The sequence below is a fragment of the Protopterus annectens genome, chromosome 1.part2 (genome assembly GCF_019279795.1).
Source record: "Protopterus annectens isolate FY-2018-M chromosome 1.part2, PAN1.0, whole genome shotgun sequence".
In the NCBI taxonomy this organism is placed as follows: Eukaryota; Metazoa; Chordata; order Ceratodontiformes; family Protopteridae; genus Protopterus; species Protopterus annectens.
In genome coordinates, this window is record NC_056727.1 from 395395056 (window position 1) to 395413096 (window position 18041).

At 35.7% G+C, this 18041-nt stretch overlaps 1 protein-coding gene across 1 annotated transcript in view; it reads left to right on the top strand.

Moving 5' to 3' along the window:
• PLCB4 (phospholipase C beta 4) overlaps window positions 1–18041 on the top strand; it is a 1792792-nt gene that overhangs the window by 119146 nt on the left and 1655605 nt on the right. The window contains exon 2 of the mRNA XM_044056592.1: window positions 14938–15035. Coding sequence (XP_043912527.1) covers window positions 14952–15035 — 84 coding nt within the window. The 5' untranslated portion in view covers window positions 14938–14951. The remainder of the gene's footprint in view (window positions 1–14937; window positions 15036–18041) is intronic.

The window sequence follows — 18041 nt, forward strand, 5'->3', positions numbered from 1 at the left end:
GTAAACACTTCCAGACATGAATGTCAGTAAGGCATTGCACTTGCTGTTATCGGTAATAGTAGTAAACACTTCCAGACATGAATGTCAGTAAGGCATTGCACTTGCTCTCATCGGTAATAGTAGTAAACACTTCCAGACATGAATGTCAGTAAGGCATTGCACTTGCTGTTATCGGTAATAGTAGTAAACACTTCCAGACATGAATGTCAGTAAGGCATTGCACTTGCTGTTATCGGTATTAGTAGTAAACACTTCCAGACATGAATGTCAGTAAGGCATTGCACTTGCTGTTATTGGTAATAGTAGTAAACACTTTCAGACATGAATGTCAGTAAGGCATTGCACTTGCTGTTATCGGTAATAGTAGTAAACACTTCCAGACATGAATGTCAGTAAGGCATTGCACTTACTGTCATCAGTAATAGTAGTAAACACTGAGCATTCTATGCATGATGCCTTGATTTTTCTTCTTTGGTTTATTGCACAGATCCTATTGTAAAATGAATAAATTTCAGTTATACCATCTATAGACGTATGTTAACAGCTGTGGCGTCCGGCCTACAAATGGTATAGATTACGCTGTACTGAAGTACTGTTATATTATCTTATTGTTTATAATAACACAGGTACCTCCAGACAAGAATCTCGCTAAGGGCTTTAATCCTTTTAATCAAATAAATCTTTAAAGGAACAAGTGGTCATGGTAACTGAAAAGAGAAAAGAGAAAGAATGTTTCTCTTTAGGTCAGTAGACACCCATTGGAGAAATTAAAGACCCGAGAATAATTTATAGTGCCAGAAAATTGTTCCTTGGCAGTGGTAGGTAACCATGAAAGCCCCATTGAGTTTATAGGTACATAATCCACAAGACCATTGAGGAGCTAAACCCTTGTTTGCAAGAGTGCTGTCTGGTTAAGTGACATACCCTGCGTCACCTAGTAGGAAAAGGAGGCTGATGAACTGGACAACAGGACGGAAGTCATTAACAGCTCACAGCCTTAACTGCCTGTACTAGCTTCCAGATGGCAAGGCTTGAAAAACAAATGTCATCCCTCTTAGCACCTTAGCTACATATGACTTTCAGAGGTTATGACAAGCCATCGCTTATTTTGTATATGCTTATATGTGCCTGAATGTTTTTAAGGAATATGTGAACATTTCTAAGGGGTGGGAGCACATCAGTACAACAAAGCAAAACAACTTTTTGTATTCATGAATTATGGTATGTACTCTATTCACAGGAAAATTCACATGTACATAAAAAAGTTTCTTTGCAGGTTTCTGGTAACAGATTGAGAAGTTCTTGTATTATTCGTCAGCAATTGAGAAAATGCCATGTTTCATGTTTTTACTTGCAGAATTAGAATGTTTACATTTCCTAACAGGTATATTCAATTGCTCTGACATGCCCTCCTAGTTTTATTCCATTTTTCCATTAAGACCTCTGAATCTGAAGATGTGAAATATTTCTGATGGCAACTTTTATTTGTTTATGCATGTATGTATGTATGTATGCATTTATTTATTTATTTTCTACTTGTTTGCTGCAGAATATGATTTTCTCTGTGTAATATTTGTGATCACTTCTAACTCAATGTGAGACAGACACACCAGCTGTTCACAGCAGCTTTTACTCCCTACCCTAGTATGAAAGTTATGCAACTGATAATATAGGTTCATAGGTTCATAGGTAGGTACTAGGCTATCGGCCCAAGGGCCTACGTAAGCCTAGCCAACAAGGTTCCCTGGCTTACGCCATGCAAGAAAGTTATTTTCCTGTGCCACTGTCGAGCAGAGACACAGAAGTGATCCCTGGGGTCTGTCATAGACAACTGGATGGGCAAATTGGTATAGCAAGTTTGTGATATAGCATCACGGTCTCCTGCCTTGTATATGTCATGCATTACTAATTTTTTTTCACTTGAAGCAACAGAAAATAAGAGATAAATAATGGTGTTGTAGATACTTTCTTTAGGGAAATCGTTTAAGCTTCTAAATGGAAAGGTTTACACTCATTTTCCATGTGTTTTCTATATGACTGTGCAGCTGGGTTTTGAATGCGTTGAGAAAATACTATTCTGTTCTTTCGCTCCCTCCTTCTCATCCTGAACCATTTGCAATTTAAGACGTTTTGATTTTTTTTTCCTTTCTACAGTGTAAATTAAGTTCCTGCCTGCAAGTATGAGAAAGAGAGGGAGAGAGAGAGAGAGAGAGCGAGAGAGAAACGGGGGGGGGGGGTGGACAGACAGAGAGAGTGAGAGAGAGAGAGAGAGAGAGAAGGGTAGCCCTGAAGATTTTGAGGGAGACACCTAAAAGGAGTGACTTCTGACTTGTTTATTGATGTTAGTGGAGTAAGACAGGATACAGTTTTTCTCAGTCCAAATGCACTAGGAATTATTTCATTTCATTTTGCTAGCTGATATTTTTATTTTCTGTCTTTCCTCATTGAATTTTTAATCGCTGTTTATTTACTTTTCCTTGAATGCATTGTCTTTAGTAACAGTCTGCATATGACTTATGCTGGATTCTCTTAGCAAAAAATGTCATTGTCTGTAGTGAACTTTGTACTGTGTGTGCTTTCTGTTTTCACTGTATAAAAGTGCATGAGAGTTTGCTTGACTTTAACCATATACTTTTCCTTTGGAATCAGGCCCATTCTCTGAAAGAGACCACAGAGATCTGATGGTTATGAGATTATTTCAAAGCATCTAAGGTAAACTATAAGGCAATGGGTATACAAAAAGTGTTTATAGTATAAAGAAAACAGTACAGTGAAAAAGGATAGACACTGAAACCTTTTTGACCCACCGTATACATAATTTCAATTTATGAACAATTCTATAGCTTTTAGACATGCGTATGAGAATGCATCGGTAACATCCCTGAGTCTGAGTATGCATATGTATGGAGATGTAGTACTGCACAAACTGTGCTGGCATAAATTTATGTTATGACTTGTGTCTCATAAACTGTTAACTAGACAAATGGTGCAGTTGAGGCATCATTTGCTGCAGTAGTGAGTCAGGAATGCCGTTTCTGAATCTGTAAGGAGTACAGAACAATAGCTGTTATGCGCTACCATTAGAGCACTGGGATGAGCCACAGTGTTTGTTTTTATTGATTTTGTTAACAATATGTGGCATTAGGCTCAGGCACAGTGATCAGGTTTGAATTGTTGTTATCATTTTCAGTTGTAGTACCTCACTGAGAGGAAGCATCACTATTTTAATGGCAGATGGTAACATAATAAAGGTGCTTATAACTTGCAGTATAAGTTATTAAGCAGAAACGTTTATCTCTATTCATTTTGCCATTTTCCTTTTTCTCCAATCACTGATGATGATGATGTGTCTTTCGGCTTTTCCCAGTTAGGGGTCGCCACAGCGGAACTCCGGTCCACTAATGATTGGTAGTTGATTTTTACGTGCCGAGTTACCAGCCCTGATGCACAACCTTCAACGAAGGTACGCCCATTCACACATGCCTCCACACAGAAGACGCTCTAGCTAAGAATCGAACAGGACAGCGTCTTACTATGAGGCGACAACGCTACCGCAGCACCACCACCACTAATAAACAATATACTAGAATATTGTTTAAGATATGAAGTGTAGAAAGCTGGCCTAAAAAGTTGTCAAAAAAAGTTCTGCTTGATGTGAAAAGCACAAAAGAACAATGTAGCCCACATATGCACATGCCTCTAGCCAATTACAAAGATTTAACAAATGCAGCAATATATTTTACACTTCCAGTGCACTTTTCACAGCTCAACTGGCATTTAAAGTTGTTGAAATTAGTACTGTTCTATGTGCCACCCAACTAGTGATAGGAAGAGGTCTCAAACTAAAATAACGCTAAAAGTTTGTGGCCATTATAAAATAGGCTGTGACACATTCAGATGACAGCATTACTGAATGAAGTAATGAAAAATAATGTTTATTTATTTCAGTATGCTACAAGATGAATGCATATTTAGACACTACTGCATCTATAAAGTAAAAGAAAATATGAACATTATAATCATGAATACACTAAGTTCTCCTTAGACCTCTGAGTCTGAAAATGTGAAGCATTTCTGATGATATCTCTGTAGGTTCATGTATGATTCTAAAGTGAAAGTCAAAGCATTTTTCAAATATTGCAGGTGACAACCAGCAGGAAATAGAGATCCATTGTAAATTAAATATTCTACATGTTACTGGTGTGACCATGGGCACTCCCTATGCTAGCAGCTATTCCAATATGGTATTGGCTGAATGGGAATGCAATTTTTTGTTTGATAACCATCCATATGTCAACTTGGTAAAATGTTATTGTCAGTTTGAGGATGATATAGTTTTAATTTGGAAGGTAATGAAACTTTGTGATCAATCTTCATTCAATATTTACACAAGATGATCAACTTTTTAAAGTTTACTTATGTATTTTCTGAAATGAGTATTAATGTTCTTGATGTGCAGATTGTTAGAAATCAGGATGACCCTATCAGTACTTTTGTTTATAGTAAATATTGTAAAAGGAATACTTTGTTATATTGTAGCAGTATGAATCCCAGGTTCATTTATTATGATATTTTGAAGGGTCAGATGGTACATATGGCATGTCTGACCACCAACACCTACTACCTTTCAAATGCTTTTGCATCTCTAAGAAAGGACTTTTTGGACAGATGTTACAACTACACAGATGTAACAGAAGTTGCTAATAAAATAACATTATTCTCTATGCTTTATAGGTACACTGCAGATTTGCCTTACTTTTGTGGAAATGTGAATTCTTGTACCAACTCTATAACTACAGCTACTACAGATAGGACTGATTTCCATGGTTCTAATCTGTTGAGAGCTTCCCTAATTTATGCTAAAAATGCAAATATTGTTTATGATATCTTTAAAAAGAATTGGCCTATACTTTTAGCCAGTAGTGACTTAGCATGCATGGCGGGACATAAACCCTATTTTGCTTTCAGGAATAACTCTAACCTGGGACGTCAGTTGTGTTATCACAGTGACTATACCTCAGTTAGATGTAGTAAGAAAGAGACTTTCTCATCCAAGCATTACTATTACAAGTACCTTTTGCATTCTGATTATTTTGAACATCTACTTAATCATAAAAGATGCAATATTTTTGACTATGCTGACTGCAATACTGAACATTTCACACATGTTTTTATACATGATAAATGTGATTTATTTTATGTAGGTAAGACGGATAGATTGTTTAAAGGTAGGATTTATGAGCATTTGTATGACATTAGATAGCAGAATCCCAAGAATGCTGTATTTAATCATATTGCAACTGCAGGGGATGGACATACTTTTAAGTTTATAATGTTACAGGTAGGTAGTACATGAGGTAGTGATATTGGGACAATAACAAATAATTGTGAATATAACTGGAATGCTAGGTTAGATGCAACTAGTCTGCCTGGTTTGAATGGGCATTGTACCTTTAAACCTAAATAACTTTGATGAAATAGTTTCATTAGTTGTAATCACATGATTTCCTTAAGATAGATATAGGTTTACTATCAAAAGATTGAAATTCATTTGGTCGACATTCATTTGGTCGAAATCATTACATCGACAGGTCATACTATTGATGCCAAAATGTCTACATTTAAATGGTCGACACACGCCTCAAACTAACACTAGTGTTTTTGCAGGGGGGGGCTGCACCCCCCACACCCCTCGCTACTTATATATTACAACTCCAGGATTGCACAACAGCGCTGATGAGGATAAATCTTTGCCTGTTGTCAACATAAGGTCGACAGAAGATCGACAGCACTGTCTGTCGACCAAATGAACTACTTAATATTAATTAGTCGACCAAATGTGTCGACCAAATGAACATTAGACCAAATGAATTTCAACCTTTTGATAGTAAATCAGGGATATATAACTATATATATATATATATATATATATATATATATATATATATATATATATATATATATATATATATATATATATATATATATATATATATATATATATATATATATATATATATATATATATATATATGTGTGTGTGTGTGTGTGTGTGTGTGTGTGTTCCCTCTGTACTGTGATTTTAAGTGTCTTTTTCTTTAGACCAATGTTGCCTCTGTACTGTGATTTTAAGTGTTTTTTTGATATATTGTAAACTTGCCACTGTTAATGCTTGGAGCTTTTCTCCCCGGGCCTCTACTGAAAATGGACGTATATCCAGTTAGACTAGCCCGGTCAACAAATATAAAAATAAAAATAAAAAAAAAATAAAATATAAAAAAATATATATATATATATATATATATATATATATATATATAAATAACAATCAGACCATTAAATATAAGACAAGACCTTATATGTGAAAATGACTTTGTAAATATCAAAACATAAAAAAGAGAAATGACACTGAGGTGAAACTGTTGTTAAGCACTTTCATTCTGTACCAGTGTCAGAACTTCATCAGAACTAATACTGTAAAATAAAACTGTGTACTAAGTAATATAACAAGTGCACACTGTTTAAAAATGGTTGACAACATCAATACCCACCAGAAACATCTCAAAAAAGAAATTAGCCCATTAGCAATCTAGAAACAACCAGCTGAAAATACAGTAGCTAATCAAACAGAGTGGGACATGTCCAAATAGGCTCATACAAACTAGCGTAATGCACATTTCAGATTCAAGTTTTCATTCAACCCCAGAACCATCTCAGCATTTAACAGCAACTGCCAATGGAGTTTTTTTAGCTGCAGGAAAGTGTCAAAGTCACCAAAAACCTGTTCAGTCTGTTCAAAAACTAGAAATTTGAAACCATAAAGTCATGACATCTAATACTGTGCCATCCTAATGCATTGGCTTTATCTTTTTTCCTAATAGCAGACAAATGTTCCTTAACTCGTTCAGAAAGCTTTCCAATCATTTTCCCAATATAAAATGCAAGACAGGTGTTACAGACCATAAACTACTATGGAGGAATGGCATTCAAAATGTCTTTTAAAAGAGACAAGGAAATTACAGTGTACAAATTTTATATGATATATATATAGATATATATAGATATATATTGCATTTTTATGTTTATACCACTTAAGAAAGCATCTGGTTGACGTGAAAGAGCTTGTTGGATTGTATAATAAAATTTCCTAGTGTGCATAGTTCCAGTTGCATTTTGTTTTTGGCTTTGGTATTTTATTTGCAAAACAGGATTTATCTGTTACACCTGATTTGATTGTATCATTTAATGTGTATTCCTTTTTACTTCCCATATTATACTAAGGTTGTGCCTGAAAGGTGTCCCAGTGGTCTAGTTCACCTAACTGAAAAATAAATAAATTCACAAGAACCAATCAAATATATTGGAGGAGCTCCCACATGGAGTTTTAGCAGTTTACCCTCAATATAAAGACTAATTTAGGGCAAATGTCTTTTTATAATTTTATGATCACAAGCATCCGCATTCAAGGCAAAATTTCATAAATATTGAATTAGATATCAATACGGGGGTCTACTAATAGCTCACAATACACTTGTTAGCTACCACTTGCTCAAACTCCCACTAGCCTACACTCCTATTACTGCTTAACATTCTCAACACCTAACTCTGTAAAACTGTATAACTCCACCAATCCCAAAACTTTAACCCTAAAATTCCACCCAGTTCCCATCCAAAGTCCTTGCTTCCTTACCCTAAAATTCCACACCCCATCCCTAAACCTAAAGTCTACAATATCTCCCTAAATCTAAATAAACTTTCAAGCCCCCTCCTTTACTTAAACTAAATTCCCCAGTCACTCCCTAAATCTAAAACTCCTTTCCTGTTCCATTATCCATAAACTCCCTTCACAGTCTCTAACACCTAAAATAACCCCTTTCCGCTCCCTCCCTCACCGTGGCTGGTTGCCTAAATTCATGTTCAAGTTCAAGTGTGAGCAGCAGCCTACATTGGCTACAAGATACTCAAGTCTCTAGATTTGAGACAGTGGGTTTTGAACTCTTGGAACTGAAGTACTTGTAGAGGAGAACCAGTAATATGCTATACTTAGTTTATTTCATCCTGAATTTATACAGATAGATAAATAAATAGACATAGTTTGTGTGTATGTGTGTGTGTGTGTGTGTGTGTGTGTGTGTGTGTGTGTGTGTGTGTGTGTGTGCGCCTGCGCGCATGCATATGTATCTTTCTGCATGTGTACAATATGCATTTTATATATATATATATATATATATATATGGGTCTATGTTGTTAGATCAAAAGCACACAACATTGATCTAACAACATTGAAGCCCATAAAAGCAAAACTGCACTATCTTGAATGTGCACTTTCGCAAAAGCCGGTTTTCATAACTGGCAAAAAACAGACTAACAACCTGTAAACTGCACCCCCCACACCCCCACAATTTAATATTCTAACTCCGAGATCACACTACAATGGGGAAAAGGGAATATTCCCTCATCCCACTGTACTGTGATCTCTACAAGAGGTTTGTTAGCTGTACATCAACAGTATATGTTGATGTACAACTAACAAAACATGCAAACAGCATGTTTTCTCCTTTTTTCAGTCTTCTTTAGCGAAAGTGCATATTCGATGTTATGCACTTTCGCTGAAGTGTGTTCGTCAAACTTTGGTTCGATGAACCGTGCTTTCGGCATTCTAACAGAGACCCATATATATATATATATATATATATATATATATATATATATATATATATATATATATATATATACTGCATGTGTGTGTATGTATACACACACACACACAAACATATGTGTGTGTGTGTGTGTGTGTGTGTGTGTGTGTGTGTGTGTGTATGTGTTTGTGAGTTGTGAGATATTAGATATAAGAGCTCACTAGAAATGTTGTTGTGTCTTTCGGCTTTTCCCGGTTAGGGGTGGCCACAGTGGAACACAGGTCCGCTAATGATTGGCAGTTGATTTTTACGTGCTGAGTTGCCAACCCTGATGTACAACCTAAAACGAAGGTACGCCTGTTCACGCATGTCTCCATGCAGAAGACGCTCTAGCTGAGAATCGAACCAGACAGCGTCTTACTGTGAGGCGATAATGCTACCGCAGTACCACCACCGCGGACAACTCATTAGAAATGTTATTTTGCTTAATACATCTTTTTTTCTCTACTTAGCAATGAATAAGCAATCAAAAGAATCTTTATTAAGCTCTATCACCCCCCCACCCCTCCACACATGCTTTAAATAGCACAAGGGTTGGGCATGCAGTGTATTGATGCAAGGCGTTTGAGGTAAGTTGGTTTTATAAAGTATCAAGAGTTTAAAGTATGCCCTATTAGTGTTCATTTTTTTTTTATTTCAGTGAGTAATACTTTAACATATGCTCTGATATTGTTGCTTCATTCTCAGTAAGTAGTAATTGTGTTGTAATTCTTCCTAGGATAAGTTCATTATAGTGTTGTTCTTTTCATATCCTGATTATCCCTGTATTTTAGAAGCTAAAGCAGTGAGCATTATGGTTATAGACTACTTTTAATGCAAAACTTGGAAGTCATTGCAATAAGTATAAGCTTTACTGGGGATTCATTAAAAGGCCTACCATGAGGCACAAGGGTATTTTATCATGATGTGCCTGTTTGCAATTCAGATGTGTTAATAGGTTCATAGATTAGTACTAGACTAACTGTCTTTATGGGCTATTTTAAGCCTAGCCAATTATCCCATGTGAGAATCAAACCCTGTACTTTATGTCTGTAGGGTAAAAACCTTAACCATTTTGCAAACCTCCCACCCAAAAGCTCTGCTTGTATTTAGATTATATTATACCAGATGGGACTCAAACCCACACACCCCAGCTTAGGAAGCCACTGCCTTATCCATTAGGCCACAAATCTCAGTGAGGTAAGACTAATTTGAATTGCATTTACTGCAGTAGTGGCAGTAAACTGCTGCTTATGCAGATGATGGCATTCCCCTGAATTACTCTCCTAAGCACAAGTGCACACAACATGAACAAAGACACAAACATACACACAAAAACACACCACAGTCTGTGTATCTGTTTCAAATCTGTCTGCCCTACCACAGATGAAGTGTCATTATGGCACCTATCTGTGCTACCCTTCTGGTCTAGCGCATCTCCCCTCCCCACAATCCCTGTACTGTTATTAGTGCTATTATGACACTTTAAGAGTAATACCTGGTGATCTAGTATACTGGTTACCAATAGAGTTAAGATTTGGGTCAGGGCTAGGATTACAGTTAGAAATAGTGGGCTAAAGGTACTGGTAGTATGAGGGATTACTTCTCCTCTCACACTAGTCCTAATGTGTGCTGATTCTAACCCCAACATTAAATGCCTCTAACCTTATATGAAACCCTGACACTAAGCAAGACACACACACACACACACACACACACACACACACACACACACACACACACACACACACACACACACACACACACACACACACACACACACACACACACACACACTCAGAATACTGAAACATTGGATACTTATGAGATGCTTCAGAATTCTGATACACTCAGTTTTGACTTGTATGATTTTGCACTTGGCATTATTCCTTTTGCAATCTGTGCTAGAGTCAGCAGCCATATGCACTCAGACAAACACACACACAGGTACGCACATGCATGCACACACACACAGCTGCACACACAGAAACAATACACACACACACACACACACACACACACACACACACACACACACACACACACACGTTTATTGCTTTTGTTTACTGGGAAAGGGGTCTGACTGGCCAGAGATCCCATTTTCAATGGAGGACTAGGGAAAAAAGCTCTATTTTGCAGAATAAGTAGAAGGCAGTTATACAAGATGTATATAATAAATGTACATACACACAAAGAATAGTAAAGATATGACAATTAATAAAAAATAATAAATGTGCATACATAGAATAGTAAGTCTATCTTATTCACATTATTGATGATTTAGAAGGTCAAATGCTTAAATATCGAGCTAGAATTGTTGATCTTCAGAATGCTGAAAACCAAATTAAGAACAAACATGTCTTTTTTAGTTCCAGTTAGTACACCAACCCTAAGATCAAATAAAACTCGAACAACCTACAAAAGCAAGTGTGGAAGGAGTCGCAGACACAAGCTTTAACTAATGAATGCTTTCATTCTTTTTATTCAACTGAACTTTTATTAGAGTTAAAAGCAAGTACACAAATCAAGTTTAAAAGAAGTACCAAATGAATCACATGAGCATCCCTAACCAATAAAACATTTCTCTTTGTTGCCTCTGTTCATCTTAAAGTTACAGTGTACATAAAACCATGTTCAAAAAATGGTACCAGGCACTGACCACTCAGAAATGGTCTATTGTAGCTAACACAATTCTGAATATGATTGTGCTAGAATGAAACCATATTTCTATAAAATGAGAGACTATGAGTACTTTTAAAAACTTTAAACAACAGTGTTTAGCATTTAAAGTCTTTGTGCCATCAGAAAACATTTAATGTTTATGGTCTCATTGAGTCTGGGTAACTCATCTGCCTGCAGTCATATTTGCCACCAGGATTCACAGCATTCAAGGAGGACATTCTAATTGCCAATAAATTCTTTCATACTGACAGCATCTAATACAAAAAACTGGATTTTTTTTTAAATTAATACACATTAGAGAGTATTTGGCTAAATAATTACTAGTGTCTTTTTTTCTTTATAGCCAAAGTTGTTCATAAATTCTTCTTGATAGCTTCCTCACAGTTTTTCCAACATAAAACCCTGGGCAGGAATCACAAGATGCCAAATTAACCACTCCTTGTGAATCACAATTATATCTGTTTCTGGCCCAAAGGTTTAAATTCAGTGCCTTAATGTGAACATTGGAAGTGGTAATACAATTGGCACTGCTTATATTTGCTATATTTGTAAGTACCAAATGTATTTGTTTCTAAAGATGAAGTCTGACAGTATTCTAACATGGATTTCACACTGTGAATTATTTTATAAGTATACAAAGGGCTGTCACCAGTAATTTTGGCTAATTGACCATTCCATAAAATGATCTTCCAGTTGTCTCTGAGTATGTCTCTAATCAGATGCATGTCACTAGAAACAGGAAGTGGAAAACCCCTCCTATATTTACCCAGTGAAGTATTTGTGGAAGCCAATTATTCTCCTGTGTCTGTCACTGTTTCTGGCTGCTTTTTCATCAAAATTAGTTAGCTTTGTTTGATCTAAGTATAAATATTTCCTTGATAATGTTTGTGAGGCAGTCAATGTCATAGCTTTTTTGGGAGGAAAAGCAATTTTAAATATTCTGCTTCTTCCTCAAAAATAGTTTGCTTACTGGTAAACCTACCGAGTCTGATAAATTGTCTTTTTATCACCCCTTTTTTCATATGACAGGGGTGTTAACCTTTTCTGTGCAAGTATTGATTTACAAAGGTCGCATTCCTGAAAATTTTACCTGCAGACTGAGAAACACCTTCCTCTTGGGAAACTGTAATGTCAAAAAAATCGATGGCCTTTCTATAACCACTCATAGTGAACCATGAAAATGGGGTAGTGAAATTAATGAAGTCAAACAATTGATGTAGTTCCACTTCAGTGGCCCCCATATTTGTTAACCTATTAATGGCTTGGTGGGAGCAGGTACACCTCAGACCTCACCTTTTGTTTGAAACGGTAGTCATTTACAGGATATTTACTGATGACCTTATTTTTCTATGGAAAGGAACCACAGCATTTTATTGGTTAGGGATGATCATGTGATTCATTTGGTACTTCTTTTAAACTTGCTTTGTGTACTTGCTTTTAACTCTGATGAAGTTCTGTTGAATAAAAAGAATGAAAGTGCTCAGTAGTTAAAATGTGTGTCTGGGACTCCATCCACACTTGCTTTTGTAAGATTGTTCGAGGTTTATTTGACTTTTTTAATTCTACACCACATCTTGTTGTTCGACTCTAAGACCACACAACAGTGGAGTAAGGGAAAATTCCCTGATCCCCACTGTACTGCAGTCCCTCTTAAAAGAGTTCCCTTCACTTACTTGCAATCAATGTGCTAAAGATCAATAATATGGGTTTAGTATACAGCTGTTCAACGTTCTGAACTATCAATAATGTCAATGGGACCCATAGACAGATAGATAATGTGTGTGTGTATATAAAGGAAAGTCAAAAATGAAAACAGCAAGCAGCTGAAATGCCCAGTGTAGCATTGTCCCTTTAGGTATCATATTGTGCAGATGTAAATTATTAATAAATGCTTTAATGGTATATATATATTTACCGGTAGCGTGTATTAAAATACATTAACTTTGGATTATGGCTAGAAGTTGCTTCCTACACTTTATTATTTTGATCTGCACCTTTGTATAAACAAGAAATTCCTACAGTCTTTCTGTTTTCTTTGGATTGCCAAATAATTGTAAAACAACAGCTCCGTAGCTACATCTGTAATACAGTATACAAAGTCACTATTCATGATGTCATTTAAACTTCTCTGTCATAACATTTCAGCTGATGTAAACAGCAAACTAGGTGCTAACAAAAGTGTAGTATAAAGCTATTTCACATGTATGTAATATATTGTGAAATATAACTAAACATTTATGCAATGATGTTTCATAAAGCAGTTTTCAGTGAGCTGTTTTTTTCCTAAACCAGATTTTAGTGACACATTTCTTTCTAAGTATTCAGATTTCTTAAGGAGATATTGTTAAGTTAGACATTAACATCTCCACATCTTAAAATACATAAAATGTGACAGTTTTTTTTTTTTTTTTGGGGGGGGGGGGTTGTTACGAGATGGTAATCTTGTAGCATTGCTACCTTTTTAGATTCCCAATATGGGAAATGTTTATGAAAACGTAATTTTGTAGGACAAACCTTATTCAAACTGGGTTTCCCTTTCTTGATTAAATAAAAGCTGACTGTTGCAGAATTTGAATTGTTTTTGGTGTTTCATATCATATCATATAGGGTGTTTCAGATACAAAATGATTACTTTATGTGACTATTAGATGCAATGTAGGAAATATTTTTTATCCTGAAATCTCAGGACATTTACAATTTTTCATGATTTTTGCAGGCCGAAACTGCCCAATTAGGCACCATCCAAGTGGAAAGGTTGTAGCCCTATATTTTGGCTACTTTTCTGAAACAATAAATCCTCTCTAAAAATAATTGTCTGCAGTTATGGTGTAGAAACAATATTAAGTATATGAAGTGTTAGTATTTCTTGAACAGCTCTACTTACATTTTCTTAAGCTCGGGAGTGATCCTTTCTGTAAGTGGGACAAGAAGATAAAAAAATCTGTGAATAACTGGTGTACTGCCTAAGTATGTCTATGATGATTTCAAGTGATGCACTCAAAATAATTAAGCATTTATTCTATAATTTATCTTAGTTTACTTACCAAACTATTGTCCAAATCACAGCTGATCATTTTCTGATATGATACAATCACTAATGGTACACTGCTGTTTGAAGTAATCGAGAAGCAGGCTGTAAAATCTGTAACATTTCTGAATGCAGTCGTTATGTGAAGATCACTACTGCTAGAAATAAAACTAAAGGAAGACAAAAAAATCTAGTGTTGCATTTTCTATATAAGCATTATAATCAATTTGGCTTCAATAGTTGAATCACAAAAGTAAGCAACTAATTAATAACTGATCACATGGAATACAAATATTAGGCAGTGCATGTTAAAGAAGTATATATTCAGGCATTTCAGATAGCAAACAATTCATATTTGGAGTTGAGTTAAAAATAACCATCTTAATAATGTTACAGCCTTCTAACTCTTGTATGTGGAACAACAGCAGCTGTGGAAAGCAATTAGGACTGAAAAACACATTAGGACATGATTCTGTGAGAGAAGACAATTCTATTGAGAGCTCTTATGCAGACTGACAGTTTAATTTGTTTCTGTCTATTCTTTTATAGGTTTGAAAACAATCATGGCCAAACCATATGAGTTTAATTGGCAGAAGCCAGTGCCCTCCTTTATGCAAGAAGGGGCTGTGTTCGACAGATATGAGGAGGTAAGATTTTTGACATAGTAGTGACCTAATTCTGTCAATTCATGTCATAGGATGTCCAGAACAGTGGACTTATAGAAAAGTGCAGTAAAACAGTAAGCAGTCAGTTGAGAAAATATTCTAAAGATGTTTGTGTTGTAGCATGTAGATGGCACAATGCATGTGGTTTTCTACTTCAGTCTCCGACTGACACCACTAGAAATGTAACAATTGCCCAATGCTACACAAATAATTTATTTTACCTCTGGCCATATCTTATTTTATTTGAGAACACTTATTTTGGTTTCCCCCTAAGATATGTGACAGGACTATACAAAATATAGTGAAGACATTTTTTTTTAATTTATAGTGTAGTAATTCTGTATGCAGTCTTTAACACAGACTAACCATGACATTCAAAATGTGCAGACATTATATCAAGCCACTTCCTTGTTTCATGGTGCTTGAAGATTTTGTGTTATGTGGTTCATAGCAATGTACGTTTACAAGGTTCCACACCACAATCAACAAACAAAACACATTCCCCATCCAAAACCAGATCTTCTGGGCGTTTACAAATGTAGTTTCTGTACCTTTTCACTGTCTGACATTACACTCTCTAGATGAAGACTGCAGTTATAAACATTTACTTTATAAACCTGCAAGAAAATGGTGCTTAGCACATTGTTTGCCAAACATGCATCCAACAGTGCACAACATATGGAATAATTAGAAAACTATATATGTGCCATGGAGAGGAACCCAGAAAGCATTATTTTTTTCCATTCAGAAATAAATTGCAAATATATAAAAAATGGCAGCGTAACCAATGACAGTCACAAGCACAAGCTGCCAGACTGCACATTAAGGCTTTATGTTTGAAATTCTCTGAGTTATTTGGAGGAATGGGGAAAAATTGATTCAAGCACCATTTTATAAAAGAAGTTGCCTTTCAAATTTGTATACTGGTTAGTAGAACATATCTTTGAACTAAATAGAACAGTGTTTGTTAAACTCATTAATGCCTGGTCAGCAATAATCTTGAGGCAGACATGCCTGAAAAGCACAGTTTATTAGTGGAAGTGAGAGGTGAAAGCTAGATGGTTTCCAGATTTGTGATATTTTAAACTACAACTAACCTTGGCTGGTGAGCTGGGATGCTATGCATCAGTTGTAATGAATTTTAGAAATGGGCAGATAAATGAATGAAGCCTTCTGAAACATGGCTGGAAAATGGGCCATATCCAAAAATTGGACATATGAACATATCTCAGATCGAGCAAACCAGACGCAGCTCTTCTTTTAATTCAGTCGTAAAGGAGTAATGTAACAACTTATGACATTTCAAATCAGGATGAAGTGAAAATTGCATATTTGTAAATGACTGCAAGTGGGCACTAGACAGTGCACTCCATAGTAAACACTCCTGTAAAATTGTAATACCAGATCAAGAAATGAACACCAAACAATGCAGTCAATAGTAAACACTCCTGTAAAATTGTAATACCAGATCAAGAAATGAACACCAAACAATGCAGTCAACAGTAAACACTCCTGTAAAATCATAATACCAGATCAAGAAATGAACACCAAACAATGCAGTCAACAGTAAACACTGCTGTAAAATCATAATACCAGATCAAGAAATGAACACCAAACAATGCAGTCAACAGTAAACACTCCTGTAAAATCATAATACCAGATCAAGAAATGAACACCAAACAATGCAGTCAACAATAAACACTACTGTAAAATCATAATACCAGATCAAGAAATGAACACCAAACAATGCAGTCAACAGTAAACACTACTGTAAAATTGTAATACGAGATCAAGAAATCTGGTTCTAGACATATTCCTTTGGTAAAATGACAGAGTGCTTACAGGTTGCTTAAGTACACATGTGATAAGGAAATGTATATCTCTAGTCCCTGGTGGAAATTCAGGTTGAACAGAGGCATCTCTCTCTCTCTGGGGAGGCTGTGCACTTTGGGTGGAATATCACTCAGAAAACTGGGTAACAAGCTTTTGCATCACCCTGCTGCATGCCTGACACCTGCCAATATGCAGGCATGCACAGGAAATGGTGAGTCCTAAATCAAACTCTTCTGCTGATGAATTGGATATTGCCATACCATGACCATGCTTCAACCCACAAAGAGGAATATGTTGGTTTTAGTGGCCAAGTAAGTGTTTTAGGGGTCAGCAGATATGGAGGAGAAAAGATAGCCAAAAACATCAATAAAAAATGATATGTTATTCTGAAATGAGGTATTAAGGGAGTCCAAGGAGAGAAGATTGAGTTAATGAAGTACCATCTCAAAACAAGGGTTACGAATAAAACAGGCAACAAAGATTAGAATAAGTTGGCTACTGAGTGTGTATATCATATAAAAGTCACATCAAAGACAAGGAGTGCTAAAAGCTGGATATAAACCTGCTATTCATATTAAATAAAGAATCAAAGCAGACTAAATAGAAACAAGGGAAGTGAAAAACTAAAACTTCACCTCAGTCTTCATGAGATGTTTATGCAGGCACTCAGCACAGAGAGATCAGTACCAGAGACGAGGTTGAATCATGTGTTTTAAATTTTCAAAAATCACATTGATGAAAAGTAGAAGGATCAAATATGCTCTGCTTCTATACATGTCATATAAATAGCTACAACAGTTATATATATGGTACTAGTCAGAAAGGGTAGTAGTGGTCTTCGTTAAGATGAAAATAAAATGAAAAGCAGCTAGTCTTAAGGATAGATTAACAGCAGTTAATATGAGGAATAATATTTGGGAAAAGAGTGGCAGATTGTAAACTGGGAGGTGAAGTACTAAATACAAAAGAAAGGGAACAATTTATTTTCATTTTAGATGTTCTAATCATAAGCAAGCAATATGAAAAGTATGCATTGTTTTCATGTTTTGTTTTTTTTTTACCAGACAAAGAATTTGTGCATCAGCATGTCTTTCTGGTGAGAGGTCAGACAAATGATTGGCACCAAAGTGTCTGATAAAGTGCAACTGGACAAAA